The sequence below is a fragment of the Lactuca virosa genome, chromosome 9, assembly GCF_052849685.1.
Source record: "Lactuca virosa cultivar CGN04683 chromosome 9, Lactuca_virosa_CGN04683_v6, whole genome shotgun sequence".
Taxonomy (NCBI): domain Eukaryota; kingdom Viridiplantae; phylum Streptophyta; class Magnoliopsida; order Asterales; family Asteraceae; genus Lactuca; species Lactuca virosa.
This window is the reverse complement of record NC_136434.1, coordinates 19,910,508-19,934,070: the sequence shown is the minus strand read 5'-3', so window position 1 is coordinate 19,934,070 and position 23,563 is coordinate 19,910,508. Positions and strand designations below refer to the sequence as shown.

Here is a 23,563-nt window from a genome sequence, read left to right as displayed (position 1 = left end):
GATAAAATGATATAATTAGTGGAATGTTGACATTGAACTTTTAATCTTAAGAGTTCAAACTCTACACTCTTAAAGATGGACTTATCAAAGTTTCAAATATATTGCGACATAAAGGCAGTGGCGAGGCTATGTGTAAGGAAGGTGGGTCCTAGGACCCACCTAATTTTTGTAATTTATCTAAAATTTCTATAGAAATTTTTTAAGGATCTATCTTAAAAAAATACTTAGGACCTACCTTACCAATAATTTTTTTTGAATTTACATAGAAAAATATACATAGAAAAATTAATGAACCATGTGGTTTTCTATTCTAGACTCGCCACTGCATAAAAGTGTTAATCAGTATTGGTTTTACATGAAGAAAATTGGTGATGGTTCCTTATTGTCTTTATGGGAGAGGAAGTTTGGTTGGGGGATATTGTGTTAAAAAGCTAAAATTTCACTTGACATCTATAAAAGGTGGATGCAAATTTAGGAATTGGATACATTTTTATAAGATAATACAATTATTTAGTTTCTATTTTTAAACTATTTTTTTGTTATATAAACCACAATTCTGTATTCACATATCGTCCCTACTCCATCCATACAAAGCGAGTGTGGGCTAACCTAACCAGGTTAGAAGAATTAACCTAACCCTGGTTAAATCTTATATCAGGAGGCGTTTATGGCTTCGTGATGGAGTTGTCCCTTTTATCATCTTTCTATTTAAAGGACTCCGTCATTGAGCCCTGTTCTCTGTTCAGTTGATCCTCCATTCCATTCTTCTTTCTCTGTACTCGCACACAACATTGTGCGAGAAGTGAAGTCACAATGTCGGTCTCTCTCAGATTTTCGGCGCTCTGTTTATTTCTGGTTTATATGCTTTTCCTTTCCGTCAATGGCGTTTCGAGGTAACTTGAAACAATGTCGGAAGTAATTCAATTAACAATATCCTTTTCACTATGTATATTTACAAAACTGATTTAAGTTTTTACGAGAAATTTGATGTCACACAGCGTACGTCTGGATCATGTTAAGTGTTACAATGATGCATCGTTGTTAATTCTAGGAAATATGAATTTGATTCGCTGAGGTATTTTTGTGTTTTCAGTGTGGAGGAGGAAACTGAGTTGCAGAGCTTAATAGACAACTCAACAATGGCCGATAGGTTAGTTGCGATGACTTTAATATTTCTGTAGAGTTGATGGATGAGTTAATGTGCTAATAATTGCGTTGATCGGGACTGTTTCTATTTGATAACAAAATGTCCATTTTGGTTATCTCCGGTGTGGATTTTTATTTATTTATTTGTTAGATCCACCTGCTTTCTCTAGCATTAACTGCTTTGAATGTTATACGATGGGTTAGATGTGATATACAACCGGATAATATGAGATCTTGTGATCGATGTGAGCTATCGTACAAATGTGTACTTTATTTCAGCCAAAATTCCGATTACGGAGTTGCTTTTTTCTTTTAGATTTCTAGTTGATGTTATCGATATGCTATAGAATTCGTCCTCTGTAGCTTTAAACATATTGTATAGATTGGATCATGAATCGAGAACTGATCTGGAACTGTAAATATATATCCAGGAGAAGTGAAAATATTGCTATTGAAAAGAATGATAAGGCTGTTGAAGAGAATCCGGAAAGGGTCGCTTCTATGGTTGACATGTGAGTCTATTCTCTTCTCTTTCTTTTTATTTTTCTCACTTATTAGCTGCACAGATTCATGTGCTTCAACTGTTGGTCATATTATTTTAATATATATGGGGTATAATAAAAAAAATATTTAAATAATGTATCACATGATATCAACAAAACAATACCATGATCTTGTTTGATGTAAATTACAATCTGTAACATTTCCAAAATTTCTTTTTTTTTTCATGACCAAATATAAATAATTTTGTAAGGATGAGAATGTGATAACATTCAATATTCACTTAAATCCCATCCAACCCATGTGAGAGCATTTTGTCACCTAAAATGTGTGGTACATTATGATTTATATATATGCCATTTGGGTCATTGGGTGGTCCTTACATCTAAAAATTAACTATTAAAACACAGTTTTTATAGGTGAAAGGTTTGTTTTCATTTTTTTTTACAAAAGAAGTTGTTGTAGTCATTATGGCATATATCATACAAATAAATGAATTTGTTACTTTAAGATCTCCCCATGAATAAAGCTACATGTCACAATAAAAATATTAAATGTATTCTTTAACTTTCGGAACAAACTAAAATACTTGTCCCTATTACTTTTATCTGTTTTAGTAATTAATCTTATCTCTATAACAAGAAAAGACAATAAATGAATTTGTCACTTCAAGATCTCCCCATGTTCTTATGATGTTGCATCTTTTTACCATTTTACTAGCATCTTTATGTGCCAGCGTGCCCACATGACATTGCTTCCAATTAAGCATTTAATATACATCATCTCTTCTGTTTTTATTCTAATCATCTTATTTTTATTATATTATACTAAATCACATTAGCATGCCTTCACCTATCATCTTCATTCATACCTCTTAGTATAATATCTTTTTTATTTATTATTAAGACTAACTTATTCTACGTTTGCTTTTGTCACGTGATTAGGAACACTTCTTTTTCATAATCATATCATCATTTATTATTTTTCATCTACGAAACTAATCTATGTAAAATCATAAATAATATCGATAATGGTACGTATAAATGTCAATTTTCAACTGAAGAAAGTACCTATGTACAATATTGTGTGTATATGAACTCACCAAATATAGTATTTAATTATTTAACTATTCTGATGAATAAGAATAAATGGATATACTTTTTTCACATGCATGGTGTCTTGGAATCAATCAGCTAAAGAGATTATTTATAGATCTTGCATGCATGGTACAATTATACATTCAAACTGATTGCAAAATGCCATAGGCTCGCCAAGCTTGACCGGGTCCCACAAAATTGGATCATTTTGGGTCCAGTTCTGGGCATATGATCAGGAACAAGTCCGATTCGGAGTTTTACTAGATCTGGTTTTCACATGCAACCAAACCAAGTCATGTTGTGAGATATCTTTAATTTTCATATACCGACACAACCATATCCGTATTTAAAGATTTAAATGCTATGAAGCTTTTTTCCCCCACCGACGATACATGTGTCAATTATTTATTATTCCCATCCCTACACATTTATTGCCACCGGAAAAATCATGTTGCTTCACTTTCCGTATAATCCGTATTCATATTTCTCTTTATTTTATTCATTTGGTCCATTAATATTCTTTACCAGTCAATGGTTCTATAAGTCATTCTCAAATTAAACTATTCAACTCTTTAAATCTAATGCATTATGGATTCGCTATCATCATTCCGTTTTTATACAACCTTACGTATTGTCTTTATAACTCATTAAAGTTTAACAAATTTCAAAAGAATGCCACATCATATACATAGCATGTTTTTAATCATTTGTTATTTAACTTTTACTTTTATATGTACATCATAATATAAATATTAAAAAAAAATCCATAAAACTCAACTATTATATAAATAAAATATACAACAAATCTAATGATCGATATAAATAGCATGGTACCTCAAAATACAGTAATCTAAAAAGCGTGATACTAATAAAAAAAAAATACCTACATATATATCCGGAAAAAAATTACATGAAATAAACCAAAATTATAATGTCTTACCTTTTATCAAATTAGCATAGATTCAACTTATACGGTACATATAATTTTCAATGATTGTGATTAATTTAGTTTAAAATTTAAAAAATTATTATTATTCATTTATAAATGTATTCTATATAAGTTATCGTTCAAAAAAAAAAAAAACAGCTTAGATAAAACAATAATATTATTGTGGATATATTAAAAAAGAATACAAATAATTGGACTTGTAATTGATGAAGATTTGAAAATTTGCAGGAGCATTCGCAATAGTACTGAAAGGAGGAAATTAGGATTTTTGTCATGTGGCACCGGGAACCCAATCGACGATTGCTGGCGGTGTGACAGGAACTGGCAGCGCCACCGCAAGAGGTTGGCAGATTGCGCTATTGGGTTCGGACGTAACGCAATCGGCGGTCGTGACGGACGATATTACGTCGTCACCGATCCCAACGACGACGACCCCGTACACCCCCGACCGGGAACTCTCCGGCACGCCGTCATCCAAGACCAACCTCTCTGGATCATCTTCAAACGCGACATGGTGATCACACTAAAACAAGAACTAATCATGAACAGTTTCAAAACAATCGACGCTCGTGGAGTCAACGTCCACATCGCAAACGGCGGTTGCATCACAATCCAATACATCACAAACGTCATCATCCACGGACTCCATATCCACGACTGTAAACCAACCGGAAACGCCATGGTCCGAAGCTCCCCCTCACACTACGGCTGGCGAACAATGGCTGACGGTGACGGAATATCCATCTTCGGCTCCAGCCATATCTGGATCGACCATAATTCTCTCTCTAACTGCGCCGATGGTTTAGTCGACGCCATCATGGGTTCAACCGCGATTACAGTTTCCAACAATTACTTCACCCACCACAACGAGGTTATGTTACTAGGCCACAGTGACACCTACGACAGGGACAAAATTATGCAAGTCACCATCGCATATAATCATTTCGGTGAAGGTCTTGTTCAAAGAATGCCACGTTGTAGGCACGGGTATTTCCACGTCGTAAACAATGACTACACACATTGGGTAATGTATGCTATTGGTGGAAGCGCAGATCCCACAATTAACAGCCAAGGCAACCGATACCTTGCCCCTGTTAATCCTAATGCTAAAGAGGTAAATTTTACTTTTATCGTTTTTCATGAGTTGTTGAGGATCTTTGAGGCGTTTTTTTTCTTTCAAGAAATTAGATAAACTTTGCTCATGAGTGTTGTCTAACTGAGCAGGTTACTCATAGAGTGATGACAGCCGGAAGGTGGAGGCATTGGAATTGGAGATCGGAAGGTGACCTAATGTTGAATGGAGCATTTTTTGTCCCATCTGGGAAAGGAGCGGGAGCCAGTTACGCACGTGCCTCGAGCTTAAGTGCTAAACCGTCCTCTGTCGTGGCGTCTCTTACTTCGGGATCGGGTGCGCTTGTTTGTCGACGAGGCAGAGAATGTTAGAAAAACGAGTAAATTAATCTCTCTCATTTTTGAGAAATCTCAGTTTTCATTTTTCTGGAACATTCTCTTTCGTTTTTTATTTGGAACGAATACTTGAGAAGTGTACATCTAATTCTATTTTCCCTCTCCTCCCTTGTAAATTTCTGTAGTTGTTTACGTAAAATTCTCTTGATAGATGAAATTCAAGAGAGGAAGTGAACAGCAAGCAATTTAAGTGTGTTTACCGATTGTTCTTTTGTAATCCTTTGTTACTTCAATAGAACTATTATTACTTTGAAAGAAAAGTGAAAACTCTTATTGATATTATTATATTAGCTATTTGTCTGTTCCCAACTACCGATTGTTGTCCCACATTGATGGGTGAGAGAAAGGAGGAAAGGAATAGGGGAATATAAAAAGAAAGGGGTGGGGGCTTTGGAAACTTACATACCTGGACGGGGTCTTAATGGGTGATCAGGAAGGCCCATGGCCTAGGTGGGTGACTTCCATTGCACAACAAAAGGGAAGGGTGCCAAACTAAGGTCGGCCCATGTTGGTCGATCCTACGTCGTAATTTGTGGCAGCGGGGGCTTGCGTTCGCGCGGCCCCTTCTAAATGTTCTAGTCCAAAGTTTTGTTTTGTCTCGTATTTTTGTTCTTTTTTGGTGTATTGTTTATTAATTTCTCAATTTTAGTAAAGAAAAAAAAAATCTTGCAGCTCCAAATCTTGAAAATATCTGGCTTTATACAGCTATTTTTAGATTTTTTTATCATTGTAATTTCTTAACTTAACTTTATATTAAGTAAATAATTATAAAATTATTGCATGTAAAACTTAACTTATTTGACACAATGATTTAAGTAGGATTTTTTATTTGAAACAAAACAGATTGACAAATTTATAGTTGCTTTTGATAAATGAGAAATAAACTCTAAACAAAAATGTGCAAGTTATATATTATATCGAAAAAATAGTACTAAAATACTTGATTGATGAACATTTTATCGTTATTTGGTCGACTGTGTATGTACGGATAAAGAATACGGAATTGCACACATTCAAACAAAACAAAACTTTCTCTTATGTTATACAGTGTACACACTACACACCATGCCCTTTACGTGGTGTTTATGTGGCGTTGGTGTGGACACGTGAGTACCTCCCCCTTTCCCCCTCCCCTATAACAATGGTGTGGTGGAGCTTGGCGTGAAGGAATGTGACGAGAGCCATGACTAACCATGCGGATGTTCTCTTTTGGTTGGTGCATCTTCACCGATCATCTCATCCCTGGCGTGGAGTCAAACATATAATACAATAACCAATTGAGATACATCATAAAGACTTGAAATTTTCGGCTATAATTAAGTGTCGCTAGTTAGACAAGCCATTATTTATCAAATTTTCATCTACCCGATTAGAAAGACAATTAATCTAAATAAAAATACAATATTCATTTTTATATCACTAACATTACTTTTTTTAGTACTTTATACTTGCAACTTCTTTACTAGTGTTTCTAATCGTCACACATTACCCTAATTTTACAAGGCCAACTAAGAAGCTAAGTATATGCTGTTTGTTGATAAATTGGCATTAAATTTGGGTCCTTGTTGTATACGTTGTAATATCATAGTAATGCATACACTATTATAAATAATAATAATAATAATAATAATAATTTTGAGACATTTATAAATCATGGAGTATCAATTTATGCTTTGATAACTGTGTTAACTAAAGATAAATTGGATTTGTATGGGGATGTATAAACAAGAACTTTAACAAAACAATATTTTAGGTGCAATCGTACTCATATGAAAACATATATCCGCAAAGAGGTGCAAATATCGACAGCTTTGGATTGAACCTCGAGTGTCCATACTCCTAGTGGCGGAGGCAATACAGGGCAGACGGGTGCTCTGCCCCCCCTAATCCCCATCTAATTACTTTACCTAAACGCTTGAAGCCCACTAAAATTTGATTGGTTGGTTTCTATTTAGCCCACTGTCCTTGTTATCTCGTTTAATTGTGGTCAATTCCAATTAAAGTTCACCGCTAATTTACATGCATGATTACACCTTGAATCCTTAATTAGTTATGTGATTATATCGCTGATTTGGTCAATGATTCTAAACCCCACTCATAATAAATATTAAAGAACTTGCATTTGATATGCTCTCAAAAGTCCAAATGCTAGTGTAAACGAGCGGCAAAAATTGTCATGACAATCAATTTGAAGGAAAATTAAAATCATGTCATCGCTATTAATTATGGGAAGTTATCTCAAGAGTAAGAGTTAATTTACACTGCGTTGTCGTTGTCTCTTCCTCCTCCTTTCCTCACGGTGTCGCCACCCCGGAACTCAAATCCCCTAGTAAGAAATCGTCTCAAAATCTCCATTTTATTATTTGTTTTATCTTTCTGTTCCGCTTTTACTTTGATGATGAGGTATATTGTATATAGCTTCTTTACTCAACGTCAATCCACAAACGGTTTTTTCCTTACATATAAGTTTTATTTATTAATTTTCAGTTTTCAATGTCTAGACATAGTGTTTTGATGGCTTTGTTGTATATTAGTTGAGTTATTTTTGAATATTATCAATTTCTAAGTTCCAATAGATTATTTCTAGATTAACTGATTTGTTGTTTAGCTTTTTATTAGTTTGTCGTTTTAATTTTTTAAAGCCACAAACTATTATTAATTGGTTATGGTTTGTTGAATGAGAGATCCAAACATGAGTTTTTTTTAATAACTATTGGTTGTTTAGTGGCTTATTTATTGTCTTTCGGATAAATAAATGAATAAATATGTGTGAACTTTTTCTACCAATTTTCTATTTTCATATATATAGATGATTGAGAATCGAATAAGAAATGTTAAGTGTTATTTGTGTTTCATTCTAATTGTTTTAATAATAAACAAGAAGGAATCAAAAGCTTATAAATGCATTTCAATATTTTAATATGAGGTAAGCCCCCATTATTCAAGAATCCTGGCTCCGCCCTGCATACTCCATAGCAACCTATCAACGTGTCACCCTGACCCAACCTTTTTCTAACATAAACTTAAAGAAAAACACATTTCCCGATTGTTTTGCCACCTTTAACAATATTCAAACATATTAGTTACATAATATATCGAATCAAATGTTATTATTATTTTTTTAGATAGAAAACATAACAACTTTATAATAAACTTACCAACTATAACTACTATTTCAATTTTGTCCTCTACTAAACCAATTCACTCTGTCATAACATGAATGTGCATCCAACCTTTCAATTTCAGAAAAAGAAAAACGTAAGACAAAACTTCAAAAATGGTCATTGTGGTTTCCGAAAATCTGAAGTTTAGTCCCTAATCTTTAAAAACCTCATAGATGGTCTTTGTGGTTTCAAAACTTTTAACAGATGGTCCTTTTTGCTAACTCCGTTAGCTTTTAGCCGTTAAGTGAAGGACATTTCTGTCATTTTACAATCACAGGGACCATTTATGAAGTTTTGCCTTATTTTAAAAAGAAAAAAGAAAAAAATATAATTATTTAATATTAAATGGTATCTCTCTCTCTCTCTCTCTCTCTCTCTCCATTTCACAAACCCCCTTCCATTTCCTGATGAAGTTCCAACATGAAAGCTTCGACATAAATTACCCAAAATCCCACATTTCATGTCCAAGAGTTCTGATGGGTGTATGAAACTCTTAGGTCCGACGAGAAAGGTGTTTGAAACCGTTATGTATGACGAGAAAGGCAACGACTTCAGTGTTTGGGAGGGTTTTGTGGTGATTTTGAATCTGTCAAGATTCAACCACCGTCGATCTCTCAAGAGTCAAACCTGGTAAACCCTAATGCAATATCAAATCAATTTTGAATCTGAAATCGATTTTAAGGGTGAAATCGAACCATGAATATCTTTTGTTTATATCAGATGGCTTGATTAATAGGGGTGTGTGTGCGATTTCGATTGCAGATTTCAAGGATCCTCTTCTTCTCATTCGTTTCAAAAATCTTGTGAGTTTGTGTTTTAGAGGTTTTCAAATTCATCCGTTTCAGAAGAATTCAACCACCTGAGAAACGTCATGCTCTCTTTGTTTCGGAAGGATCCTCTGACTAGAATGATTCCAGAACTACATTTGGCCAGGTCGGTGGGGTTGTGTAGGTCTAATGATACGCCGATCCTTGTAGCATCTTTTCCGATGAAGTTGATGTGATAAAAGGAAATGTGTGTGTATGTGTGTTTGAAGGAGACGAAGAAGAAAAAGAGGAGAAATGCTTGTGGACTCTCGAATGAGATTGAAGGGATCGAGAGATATGCTCATTTTGTAAACGAATTGTGTGATTCTTTACAGTTTCCATTGGCAGAAGAATTGGAATGAGAGAGAGAGAGAGAGAGAGAGAGAGAGAGAGAGAGAGAGAGAGAGAGAGAGAGAGAGAGAGAGAGAGAGAGAGAGACCATTTAATATTAAATAATTATATTTTTTTATTTAAAAAAAAAAAGACAAAACTTCAAAAATGGTCCCTGTGGTTTTCGAAAATATCAAGTTTAGTCCCTAAGTTCAAAAAACCTCACAGATGGTCCCTGTAGTTTCAAAACTTTTAACAAATGGTCCTTTTCGCTAACTCAGTTAGCTTTTAGCCGTTAAGTGAAGGGCATTTCTGTCATTTCACAATCACAGGGACCATTTATGAAGTTTTGCCTCTTTTTTTTAAAAAAAAAAGAAAAAAATATAATTATTTAATATTAAATGCTCTCTCTCTCTCTATCTCTATCTCTCTCTCCAGTTACCAACGACCATCAAGAACCCAATCACACACTCTCTCTCACTAAACTTTGAAGGAATCCGTTCACTGGAAAATCCGATGCAGTGTCTCAAGATTCTGAATGTGGGCAAAGATGTTCTCTCAAGCAATTCGTCGAACACCTTCAATGCACGACTTATATTCCCCACTTTCCAACCGATTTATTAAACTATCAATATCGAGAGAATGCAAATTCAACCTTCCCCTCATACATCCAGTTCAACAAATAAAAAGATCATGCATAAGGGGGGAAATACAAAATTGAAGAAATGGAGTCAAATAAGAGAAAGAGCCCCTCCCAGATTCGTAAAAAACTTCCCCTCCCAAATTACGAATCCTAAATCGACATTTAGAAATTAAGTCACTGCACATGGTGATGCTGATACTTAGATTGGAGTAGAGAAGGTTGGAGCAGCTCTTGCGTGCATCACCAACAATAGAGGGTATTAGGTCGTGTTCGGTGGTGTTCAATGGTCACAACAACAACAACAGAGGTGGTGATTGATTATCAGAACAGGAGGGGGAAAGAGAGGTTGAGATGGCGGAGGTAGTGCTTTGTCGCGTCGGCAGTCACCTTCGACTAGAGAAGTCTCTGACGAGACTGTTTTGGTCACCGGTAGGTTACATCAGTGATTAGTGGGGTGTTTGGGGGTTGAGCTTCGACGAGAAGGGATCCGTTGGAGGTTGGGATGGAGGCAACGACCTCTTCCCTCTCATCTTCGCGTTTTCTGGCGAACGGAGGACCACCTACCTCGAGTGGGTGAGTCTTGGCAGTCTAATGAAGAAGAAATGGGGACAACAATAGCAAGTATTGGGGGTGTTTGTGCGGTGCTAGACGAATAAGAAAACGGAAGAGAGAGAGATAGAGAAAGAGAGAGAGAGAGAGAGTGGGATCCTTTAATATTAAATAATTATATATATATATATATATATATATATATATATACTTTAAAAGGCAAAACTTCATAAATGGTCCCTGTGATTGTGAAATGACAGAAATGCCCTTCACTTAACGGCTAAAAGCTAACGGAGTTAGCGAAAAGGACCATTTGTTAAAAGTTTTGAAACCATAGGGACCATCTGTGAGGTTTTTTGAACTTAGGGACTAAACTTGATATTTTCGAAAACAACAGGGACCATTTTTGAAGTTTTGTAAAAAAAAAATAAGGCAAAACTTCATAAATGGTCCCTGTGATTGTGAAATGACAGAAACGCCCTTCACTTAACGGCCAAAAGCTAACGGTGTTAGCGAAAAGGACCATCTGTTAAAAGTTTTGAAACCACAAGGACCATCTGTGAGGTTTTTAAAGATTAGGGACTAAACTTCAGATTTTCGTCGGAAACCACAGGGACCATTTTTGAAGTTTTTTGAGTCAAAAGATTACCATACCTTGACCAAATAAAGTAGAACCAATCATTTTTGTGACAACTTCAAAAGATTTGTATAAATCCAAAATATAAATGGGTTCATGGATTTACAAAATTTACTAATGAATATTGATGTATTTATTTGTACTTCTCCATGATTCTCCTTGCTTCTTCAAGGCTTTCTTCTGTTGAAGTGGTGGTGGTGCTTCCGCCGCCACCTGTGGGGCCCTCATCTTTGTTCAACGCGATAAACACAAAGTAAATCAATCCCATTGTCGTCTGTTTCATGTATAAATATCACAAGTCACAACAAGATTAACATAATGATAAGTTAAATCTAGTAATTAAGAAAATTAAGCATATGGTATTTAATTATGGGTGGAAATATACCAGAAAAAAGAAAGCTGTGGACAAGAATGACTTGAGCAGAAAGAGTACAACAGCTGCTCCAATTACACCCACAGATATCCTAGCAATTGGTCTTGGTATAGAATCCTATAAAAATGATAGTATGTTGTATAATTTAATGCAAAATATGGAAATTAAAGAAGTACATGACTTCTGTTTATTTCGATATTAAAAGATATACAAAGTAGAAAGAAGACAACTTACAGGCACTAAATTTGTTCCTGCTTCAATTCCATCTTTTCCTACCTTATATGCTTTTTGAAGCACTTAATCACCAACATATCAAACATAAAAGTTAGCACAAAATCATATTTAATAACTTTTATCGACTAATTAAAAAAATATGTATATTTCAATATAAAGTCTGCATGAAATTATTGTACTATAAAAGACGTCTATTACACAACGTGCAAATAACATCTTTGCTAATAAAAATATGTACAATGAATTCTTAACATCTTATTTCACTTCCATAATTCAATTTTTTTCGGTAATGAGTAAATTAGTTTCCTGAATTCCTATAATGCATCAAAATATATTGACATGTAGTATCCAATCTGGACTCCTAAATCAAAACGAGCATGAGTGTTCTGACTATAACAAATCCTACTATAGACATAATTCTGCAAAGTTCAAAATTATGGTATAAACTGGGTTTACAAACATGATGCATTAGCAACTAACATATGAGTACCTAATTTGGAAATTGCTCACTGCTCAGAGGACATAATCTGTAACTTATGCCCCCGATAAAATTCATTTGGTTATAAAGTGCAATAATGGAGCATAAAACACTCATTTTTCAGTCCCTTAGTTTTACAATCAAGTCCAATTCCCCAAATATCCATAGTGTGATCAACTGAAAATTACAATTTAAATTCCAGTGCTATGAATATGTGCAAAAACTTATAGGTACTTAGTTAATCTAATCGTTTCACTGTGACTTCAATGATGGAAAATGTTTGGGTATGTATAATGTATCACTCAAATGTCCAAGAAATCCAGTTTTATTGGCGCCAAGTTGATGGAGATTGTTTGGCTATCACTAAAAATGCCAAATATACCTTTCAATTTTAAGGTTTCTGTACAATCATCAATTCATAACACTGCAAGTAATTTGGTTTCAAACTTTCGAAAATGATGCATCTTTCAAACGACATCCAAAAAGCCAACAGTAGAAGAGAGGGCAATATGTTTTAGGCAAAATTCTTTCTAACTGATAAGATATGGAAGAGTGGAAATCTCAATCGCTATTACAAATCGCCCATACATACCAGCAATCGAAATGAAAGATACCAAACGATTTCATAATTTCATATGTACAATCAGAAAACAAACAAATTACGTTCTACCAGACCAGGGTTCGAAACTGAATTTACGAAATACCTCTGAAAAAATTTGATTGTGCTGCGTAGATTCGAGACCTGAGCTTTCTATTTTGAACAACTGGAATCATAGACCACTTCTTCGACTTCAAAAGCGATTGGCATGGTAACTGAGAGCTGAAAGCTAGGGTTTTAGATTTGTAACTGTATGATCCTGATGAATAGTATACTGGGGTGCATAGAGTATGAAAATTAAACGTAGAAGCCATGAAAATTTGTGAAGTAATTTATGAATGTTCGATAGTCGATACTCTTATCAGAATCACATATTAGTGTGAATGCGCGTGTCTTGGCGGAAGAGATTATAGTTGCGGACTTGCGGGAGGAAGATGGCTAGAAGAGTGGGCTTAATTTTGGGGCTTAAAGTTCATGACACTTTTACTTCGGCCTAATAAATATGGCCAATGCGCCATATATATTTCCTAGAGTGTTGTAGACAAAAAAGCCCAAATATAATGATGATATGACGTATGAACAGTAAAATTGGTGGTTTTTTTTTTGTTATTTTTACAGAATTGGTCCAGTTCTTTATTGAAATTGCAATTTGATCCTTGCTCTGTTCCTATTGGTTGAATTTTTTGATTTTTTGATTTTTGTTTTTCAAAATCTATCATCAGTTGCTAAGTGTTGTGTTCCTATCTATTCTGCTTCTTATTCTTCCAGGTTTCCTTCACCGATTTTGTCAACACCGCCTCGATAAGGGCTCCATCGATGTCCTGTTGCTTCAAAGCTTTTCCCAACTTCCAGTCGACATTCACATATCGCAGTTCTCTTTCTCGTTGGTTACTATCAAAATTGACGATTGGGGAATAACATCAGATAATGGTTTCTACTTGATTTATGTTGACGATGTCGGTTACCTTAAAGATCTTTCAGTGATTTTCTGGCAGGGAGGTCGGCAACCTCAAAGATCTTCCGGTCAAGTCGTCGCTATCGTCGACTTCAACTTCTACGGTATGATCTATTCCTGATATTTTTGAAGAATTGAAGTGATGATCTATTTCGCAACTCAATACAAAGGGGGATAGAGGAATACATAGAGTCGGACATAGTAAATAAAAATTAAAAAAAAATGATAAAAAAAACATTCCTCCTATAATAGTTGTTAATACGAATAAGAGAAACTTTGTTATAGTTATTTCTGTACATTCAATGTACTCTGCGAATAGAGGAATACATAAAGTTAAACATAGTAAAATAAGAAATTGAAAGATTTCGTTGAAATTGTTCATTTGGAAATTTCCCGAAAAAATAATCATAGGTTCCTCTTTCCATCGGAACGATATGGACGCTATGTTCGTTACTAAACTTGTAGAAGAGATGAAATATAACAAATATATAACTTTTTGATCATAGGTTGAATCGAATATCATTTAATTGGGGTCAAAGACCAATCACTATAAAAATTAAAATTACAATGACCTTTCATAAAACCGAAATAATTGAAGAAGTAAACTTGATTTTCCTAAAAAGCATGCAGACCATTTACGAAGATTACTGTTTCCGTAATAAAACCCTACAAAACAGGCGTTCATTGTTGTATGATTTTCAAAAGGGGTAATTACTAATCTAGACAAATTAAGGAAGTGATCAACAATTTTTAGCCAAAAATTAGTAAATGTCCAAATATAGCCCACGAAACTGTAGGTTTCTATATTCGTCTACTGTTTCGCCAATTCGTCTACTGTTTCGTGTTTTGTATAATTTTTTTTTTCATTTCTAAGAAACAAAACCGTAGGTTTTTTAAAACCTACGGTTTCCTCTCGGTTTAGCTACGGTTTTCCAAACCGTAGCCTACGGTTTTGGGAAAAAAATTCGTTTTTTTTTTTTTTTTAAAGTCTTCTGTTTTGGGGTTTAATTTACTGTTTTGTCAAAAAAGCTACGGTTTTGGGGTTTAATCTACTGTTTTGTCAAAAAAAAAATTCGTACGGTTCATACGAAACCGTAGGTGTACAAGTCGACACTGCACCATCTGTGCATTGGACACTTGTACACCGTAGGTTTCGTATGAAACCTACGGTTTTATATATATATTTTTTTTGATTTTTTTCAAAAAAAACTTAATCCCATATACAAAACATACTCCTAAACACAAACACCGTAAAATTTTAATGAAAAGTAGACAAACCTGGTTGTTCTTCGGGTGTTCCATTGAGAGAAAAAAGTAGTCAAACCAACAAAAAAATAGAAAAAAAATGACCTAATCTGAAAATTTTTACATTATATACTTTGGCTAATGAGCCACGAAAAAGTAAACGAGTCCGTGAAACAGTAGCCCATTAGGGAAAAAGAGTAGTCTTAGGGGAAAAGAGTAGTTAACTGCGGAAAAAAGTAGTCAACTGTAGGTTGACTACTCTTGGGCTAGTTTTGGATAAGTGGTTTTTTTATAAGGATTTTGGGTAGATTTGAATTTTCCCATTTTCAAAAATTTGGCCAAGAGTTTTTTGCTCGTATACATAATTTGTTATTATTATTATTTTTTTTAAAATTACCATGAAGGACAATGGGTCATGTTAAGGCAGAAGGAATCTATAATAACTGGATCGCATGTTAAGGCAGAAGGAATCTATAATAACTGGATCGTCCTTTTCAATTCAAAAGTGGCGCAAGTCTCGACACCCAAACACACACAAGCGTTGAACTTTTAGGCTAAACCACTACACTCATCACTCATTATATAAATAGCCATTGAAGAAAACCAAGCAAAACCCACTATCCTCGCACATGATTTCATCGTAGTCATCGTTCCCAATGCTGTTAATGGAGGTCAATCTGTTGTACATTGTGCTACTTTCGTTTGTTCTTTGATACTCACCTCTTTGAATGCCCAAAAACAAAAGGAAAAAGAAAATAACACAAATCAAGAAATTTGCAGAACCCCGAGGTAGAAGATGATAATGGAGGTGAATGTGAATGTGAAGTGGTTGTTAATTGTTAATTACTGTTCCCAATTTCTCTGTCTTTCCTTTTCTTGCTTTCCTTCAAAGCAATTTTTGTCTAATTAACGAATACCAGTTTTAGAGAGAGTGAAACACATCGATGCAACAAAACCTAGAAGTTTAATCTGGGAATCGAGCCCCCACAAATTTGCAAATGCCGATGTTAAGGCACAACCACTATCTCTTCTTGCTTCTATCAATTGTTGTTTTTGTTGTTGATGCTTCAAACGATGAAGCTGTTGTTTTGCTTTCATGGCTTCACTCGTCCTCACCTACTTCACCACACTCTTCATTTTCAAACTGGAACCCATCCGATCAAAATCCTTGTAATTGGTCTTACATCACATGTTCTCCACAAAAATATGTTACCAAGATCGATATCCAGTCTATCGAATTAGCCCTTCCTTTTCCTTCTAATCTCTCATCGTTTAAATCTCTCGACACTCTCATCATTTCCGGTGCTAACTTAACTGGAAAGATCCCAGATGATATCGGAGAATGTAGTGCGCTTCAAGTGTTTGATGTAAGTTCCAATACTCTCGTGGGGAGTATTCCGACATCAATCAGTAAGCTTGTGAATGTTCAAGATTTAATATTGAACTCCAATCAACTCTCCGGAATCATCCCACCACAGATTGGTAATTGTACAAGGTTGAAGAATCTTGTCTTGTTCGATAATTATTTAACTGGGGAGCTTCCTGTTGAGCTTGGAAATCTTTCAATGTTGGAAGTTATTAGGGCTGGAGGGAACAAAGACATATCTGGAAAGATCCTTTACGAGTTGGGAAACTGTCGAAATCTAAAAGTTTTGGGTCTTGCTGTCACTAAAATATCCGGGTCGATTCCTAGTTCTTTGGGTAGTCTAAGCAAGCTTCAAACTTTATCAGTTTACACAACACAACTTTCAGGTGAAATCCCGAAGGAACTCGGCAACTGTTCTAACCTCATCGATCTATATCTATATGAAAATGATCTCACTGGTTCACTTCCATCTGAATTGGGGAATCTTCACAACTTAGAGAAGCTTATGTTATGGCAAAACAATCTTGTCGGATCAATACCTCCAGAAATTGGAAACTGTAAGAGTTTAAAAACCATCGATCTCTCTTTAAACTTTTTCTCCGGTGTCATTCCTTGGTCATTTGGCAATCTCATCGATCTTGAAGAACTGATGCTGAGTAACAACAGTCTCTCAGGCTCCATCCCACCTGTTCTTTCAAATTGTACAAATCTAATACAATTGCAGCTCGATAGAAATGCGTTTTCAGGATCGATTCCGATGGAGCTCGGGATGTTACCTGAGTTATCTGTCTTCTTTGCTTGGCAGAATAAACTTGAAGGGGACATTCCATCGACAATGGCAGGTTTGAAGAGTCTCCAGTCTCTTGATTTGTCTCATAACTTTCTTACTGGTAGCTTACCATCTGGTCTTTTTGAACTAAAAAACCTAACGAAGCTTCTCTTGATTTCAAATAGCATCTCGGGTTCCATCCCTTCTTCTATAGGGAATTGCAGCTCACTCATTAGACTTAGGCTAGTAAATAACAAAATTACTGGACCTATTCCTAAAGAGATTGGGTTTCTTGAAGATCTTGATTTTCTCGACATATCTGAAAACTATCTCACAGGAGTAATCCCAGATGAAATCGGAAATTGTACACATCTTCAAATGGTGAACCTAAACAATAACACCCTTTCTGGTACTTTACCTAGCTCGCTATCTTCTTTAATGAACCTTCAATCTTTAGACGTTTCAAGCAATCAGTTTATCGGTCAAATTCCCGAGAGTTTTGGTCAACTTGCTTTCATTAACAGACTTGCGATTGGTAAGAACTCGTTATCTGGATCGATTCCTACAACACTTGGCTTATGTTCAAATCTTCAGTTTCTTGATCTTAGTGGCAATAAACTCTCGGGTAACATTCCGGTTGAGCTTTTCAGTTTAGTTTCATTAGATATCGCATTGAATCTAAGTTGGAATTTATTAAACGGAACAATCCCAGTTGAAATATCTTCATTAAATAAACTCTCAGCACTAGACCTTTCACATAACATGTTCACTGGAGATTTAATGGCGCTTTCCAGCCTTGTGAATCTTGTTTCCTTGAATGTCTCTTACAACAATTTCACCGGTTTTCTACCTGACAGCAAGCTTTTCCGGCAGTTATCCGTCCAAGAATTGGCCGGAAACAAAGGGTTGTGTCCATTGGGACGGAATTCCTGTTTCCTCGGTCAAACCGGAACCGGAATCGCTACTAGACGCAGTATCCGCCAGTCAAAGAAACTGAAAGTCGCTATAGCTTTGTTAGCTGTTGCAGCAGTGGCATTGGTGATTCTAGGGGTAATAGCGGTTTACCGAGTCCCAAAAGTTAAGTCGCAAGATAACGATTCCGAAACCGGTAATTGGAGTTCATCAAATTGGAAATTCACACCGTTTCAGAAGCTTAGTTTTACAGTGGATCAAATATTAAGATGTCTGGTTGAAACTAATGTGATCGGAAAGGGGTGTTCCGGTGTAGTCTATCGAGCAAGTCTTGACCATGGTGAAGTGATTGCAGTCAAGAAGCTCTGGCCCACAACAATGGCAGCAGCATACTGTGAAAACGACCGGACACCCTCGACTGGAATCCGCGATTCCTTTTCAACCGAGGTCAAAACCCTTGGTTTGATCCGTCACAAGAACATCGTCCGATTCCTGGGTTGTTGCTGGAATCGGAATACAAGGCTGCTGATGTATGATTACATGCCTAACGGGAGTTTGGGAAGTGTTCTACACGGGAATAGCGGATGCTGCTTGGAATGGAATCTAAGGTATCAGATAATATTGGGTTCGGCTCAAGGATTGGCTTATTTACACCATGATTGTGTGCCTCCGATTGTTCATAGGGACATTAAGGCCAATAATATTCTCATTGGGCTTGATTTTGAAGCTTATATAGCTGATTTTGGGCTTGCAAAACTTGTTGATGATAGAGATTTTGCTAGATCTTCAAGCACTGTTGCTGGTTCTTTTGGTTACATCGCGCCAGGTTAGTTCCACTTCCACCAATATTAATTACAAAATTGCCATCTGTAACGGAGATTATTAATTTATTAAAATGCAGAGATTGGGTACATGATGAAAGTAACAGAAAAGAGCGATGTATACAGCTTTGGTGTAGTGATGCTAGAAATATTAACGGGTAAACAACCGATTGACCCAACCATAGAAGACGGGCTCCACATTGTGGACTGGGTCAGACAAAAGCGAGGCGGTGTACAAGTTTTGGACAGGAGCCTGCGGGCCCGGCCCGACCCTGAGCTGGAGGAGATGATGCAAAGTTTAGGAGTGGCTTTACTTTGTGTTGCCCCTTCACCTGATGATAGGCCTTCCATGAAAGATGTGGAAGCAATGCTGAAGGAGATAAGACATGATAGAGAGGAAGGTTCAAAACCAGAGTCTATAATGATGCTCAAAGGTTCCTCTGCAACTGGAAGTGTTGATGGGGAAGAAAAGGAAAAGTGTAAGGAAAATGAAGGCCCATCAACCGATGCAATGAAGTGCTTGTACATTGAAAGTAACAACTCCAGCTTCTCTGCTTCGTCCTTGTTGTACTCTTCTTCTTCCAATGCCGGAAAAAATGGAGTTTAGTAGATGGTTGGTTTAGGGATTGATTGTAGAGTCAACAGTGTTTGTTTTTCCATGTTTTTGGAGGAAAAAGAAGAAGAAATAATTGGAGTTTGTTTGTGGTTGATGTTTTGGAGTTTTTCTAGTTTTATATTTATTTTTTGAAAATCTAATTGAGAATAAATGACTTTGAATGTCGAATGGTCTTGATGAGAAATCAAATATCCTCTAAGCTTTTGTTCTTAGTTCCTACCTATGTTCTTATTCAAGACAAATCTCAAAATCAAGAGAAAGAAATCAAATATCCTCTAACCTTTTGTTCTTAGTTTCTATCTATTTTCTTATTTGAGACAAATGTCAAAATACAAAAACTTCAAACCTACGACCTTAACATAATTCAAATTGTAATGTAAGGACGGAATTTATAATTTACTCCATTTTTATGTTAATCGGCTGAAAATATAGGGATTTCCCTCCGATAACACACCATTTTAGAACATGAATTTCAGTTAATTAGGATTTATTTTCGAATTTTGGCGAAGCCTACTCTAAACTAAAACTGTTATTTATATAGATCTTGATCATTATGTAACTTTGAAAATTGTTTTGCAATTATTATTATTTTTTTCTTTGTAAAGCATAAAAATCAAACACTTATCTAGTTCCATTTTAATTACGTCACATTTTTTATAGGGTTATTATTTATCAAAGAAGCAAAGATGAGGAGAGAAGATGGTGACGATAGAGATCATCGTTTCTATGTGGAAATTGTCTTCCTTTTTGATTTTGGGCTTCAATGACGTTTTGTGTTTACAAATTTCACTCTATATTTAGAAAATTGATCGTATTATATATATATATATATATATATATATATATATATATATATATATATATATATATATATATATATATATATATAAGATTGAGATCGGTTGAGAACTCATATTTTCCCGAGAACCCGAGAACTAAAAGTGGAGCGTTGGATCAAAATTAATTCATTAAGGACATGATCGTCATCTTACCAATCTCATTTAATGTTTAATTTTTTTTGTGTTATTTAATATATTAATATAAAAGTCTAAAAATTTACATCATAAATCAAATTTTCAGATTTATTTTAAATAGAGTATTTTTCGTTTTTTTTAAATGCAGATTTTTTTTATTTTTATAAAAAACATGATTTTTTGAAAAAAAAAACTGAAAAAAATATATTTTTTAAAAAAACTGCATTTTTTTTTTCAAAAAAACTGCATTTTTTTTAAAATTGCATTTTTTTTCAAAAAAAAAAACTACAATTTTTTTTTAAAAAACTGCATTTTTAAATAAAAAAACTGCAATTTTTTTAAAAAAAACTGCTAAGTATTTTAAAGAAAGTTTCATTTTTTTCAAAAAAATTGTATTTAAAAAAAAAAGTGTAATTTTTCAAAAAAAACTGCATTTTTTTTATAAAAAAGTTAAATTTTAGGTGCATATATATGCATATTTTTTCAAATGCATATATGTATATTTCTTATACTATATTCGTAAGTAAATCACAAAAAATCTCATTTTTATTAATTAATCTATAAACATAATAGTACAAATATTTTATTTGATACAAAATAAAATATAAAAAATAAAAAATGCTTCAAATTTCAAAGCGTTTTCATGTCTTCGTGTCAATATTTCCTTATTTTCTTCAATTTATCATTTTTCACCTCTTCAATATTCACCACAATTTCTTCCAAATCTACAAGAAAATTAAAAAATAATGATTGATGCAAAAACACTCACAAAAATACATATGTGATTTACATGTGAATCACATGTAATTCATATGTAAATTACATGTGATTTACATGTGAATCACATGTAATTCATATATGAATTACATGTAATTCATATAATTCATATGTGAATCATATGTAATTCATATGTGATTTACATGTGAATCACATGTAATTCAGATGTGAATCACATGTAATTCATATGTGATTTACATGTGAATCACATGTAATTCATATATGAATTACATGTGATTTACATGTGAATCACATGTAATTCATATGTGAATTACATGTGAATCACATGCAATTCATATGTAAATTACATGTGATTTACATGTGTATCACATGTGATTTACATGTGAATCACATGTAATTCATATGTGAATTACACGTGAATCACATGTAATTCATATGTGATTCATATGTAATTTACATGTGAATCACATGTAATTAATAAAATATTTTATCAATTCACACAAATCACATATTATTTGTAATTGATTATTGCCTATGGATGTTAGCATTACTTTTCAATATTTTATTTTCACCAGAAACTAGACTTGACAAATCTTGAAAAGATTATTAACATTAAAGTCAAATAAGTGAGCTTTACTTAATATAAGTAATGGTTCCTTTTTTAATCAACCATAAAAAGGTAGGTTGGTACCTTTCGATATGAATGAAGGAGACTTCTTTCCAACTTCTTGTCAATCTTTTTCACACTTAACCCATTACACATATATTTTTTATATTATTAACAAGTGCTTGATAGTTGGATAAAATAATTTTGAACACTTATCACATTGAGCCCACTGTTCTTGTTCTTGCTCCCTGATGTCACACCCCAAAACCGAAACGACGGAAACATTCGGGGGTGGAGGACGTCATGTACAGTATCACAATAATGCAACGTAGTAAACAAGCAACAACATCATCCATTGCATTAATAATATAATTTCATACAAGTGTGTTCTGTCAAGTTATATAGACACCAAAAATATGAATCAAAATAAAAGATGAGTCTTGAACGTGCTCCATCTTCTCAAAACCTGGCTCCGGTACCTGTCTACTGGTGACCTGAGAATACAAGTTATTTTGAAAGAGTTTATCAGCTTTAAAGCTGGTGAGATCATAAGTATATTAGTGTCTGTATTTGTATGAAAGTGTTTGTAAGTATGTAATTGTATAAGTTTGTAAAAGTTTGCAATTGTTTGAACTCTCCTAGAAAACCCTATGTTTCCTACTAAAAGTAGCCTTCTACCAAGGCATCTAGTATCTGTGTGTGTCTCTTGTAAGAGTGTGTATTTTCCCAAATCTGACTATCATTAACCAAAAATATAGTTTTTTACATTATTGTTTATTGTGTGAAAATCACAAAGTAAATGTAATGGGAAAACGATTTAGTACTGTAGTGTTGTATTAAGTAACTACTGCTGTACTAACTACCTTAAACCAATTGTTATTTAAAGTACCATGTGATCGGCCTGTATCCTGCTACCGACTCTATAGAAAAACGACGATGTAAGATGTCGTAAGAAATAACGTTTGGCACCCGTAGACCTGCAAGTCCCACTGTAGCGAGCAACAAGGTGTAGGATAGTCAATCCAGTATAGATCTATACACAAACTCATACGCTCCCCACTTAAGGAGATTCTGGATACAAAACGGTCATGGCAGGTAGTGCCATGCCCCGTTACGTGGCTCACATAACTGTAGTAATGTATATGTAATGTATGTGCTAGCTGTATTGTATGTTCTCTCTCTGTCTAGCCTGTATGTATGTTCTCTCTGTAATGTATTGCATGTTCTCTCTGTAATGTATTGTATGTTCTCTCTGTTCTAGTAATAGTATTAGTATCTCCCTAAACTATACCTATTATAGTTTACTAGTAATGCTGTTTGAATGTATGAACATGTTTGTATACCCTTGCTACCCAAAGGTATTGAACTGAATGAAAGAAGGAACCTTTGTATCTATATACATATACATAATATATAACTAGGGTTCAAACGACCTTCGGACAAATAACCTGAATACCCTAAGTCCACAACCAAACAAGGAACAAGAAGTAAGGGGAGCTATCAGTTCTAAGTCCTTTCAATCCTACTTATATAACTATATCCATACAGATACACTTTTAACAATATATAAGTTTAAAAGAGTTAAATA

The 23,563-nt window shown here is 34.5% G+C and overlaps 3 protein-coding genes and 1 non-coding gene across 4 annotated transcripts; 3 read left to right on the top strand and 1 right to left on the bottom strand.

Moving 5' to 3' along the window:
• The first annotated feature begins 569 nt into the window (after positions 1-569).
• Positions 570-5,437, top strand: LOC145141089 (putative pectate lyase 8). The gene is made up of 5 exons (XM_079074432.1): positions 570-893; positions 1,094-1,150; positions 1,578-1,658; positions 3,922-4,807; positions 4,918-5,437. Exons 1-5 carry the CDS (start codon positions 814-816, stop codon positions 5,134-5,136), a joined length of 1,323 nt encoding a protein of 440 aa, XP_078930558.1. The 5' UTR covers positions 570-813; the 3' UTR covers positions 5,137-5,437.
• A 121-nt stretch (positions 5,438-5,558) lies between these two features.
• LOC145141518 (U1 spliceosomal RNA) lies at positions 5,559-5,727 on the top strand. Its single transcript, XR_013722716.1, has one exon. It is a non-coding gene; the product is annotated as a U1 spliceosomal RNA (small nuclear RNA).
• Positions 5,728-11,333: 5,606 nt separating this feature from the next.
• LOC145135968 (uncharacterized) lies at positions 11,334-13,370 on the bottom strand. The gene is made up of 4 exons (XM_079070182.1): positions 13,079-13,370; positions 11,897-11,958; positions 11,675-11,779; positions 11,334-11,563 (listed from the first exon to the last, which is right to left on the bottom strand). Exons 1-4 carry the CDS (start codon positions 13,284-13,286, stop codon positions 11,423-11,425), a joined length of 516 nt encoding a protein of 171 aa, XP_078926308.1. The 5' UTR covers positions 13,287-13,370; the 3' UTR covers positions 11,334-11,422.
• A 2,293-nt stretch (positions 13,371-15,663) lies between these two features.
• Positions 15,664-19,845, top strand: LOC145136766 (uncharacterized). The gene is made up of 2 exons (XM_079070881.1): positions 15,664-19,045; positions 19,121-19,845. Exons 1-2 carry the CDS (start codon positions 16,171-16,173, stop codon positions 19,645-19,647), a joined length of 3,402 nt encoding a protein of 1,133 aa, XP_078927007.1. The 5' UTR covers positions 15,664-16,170; the 3' UTR covers positions 19,648-19,845.
• Positions 19,846-23,563: the final 3,718 nt, after the last annotated feature.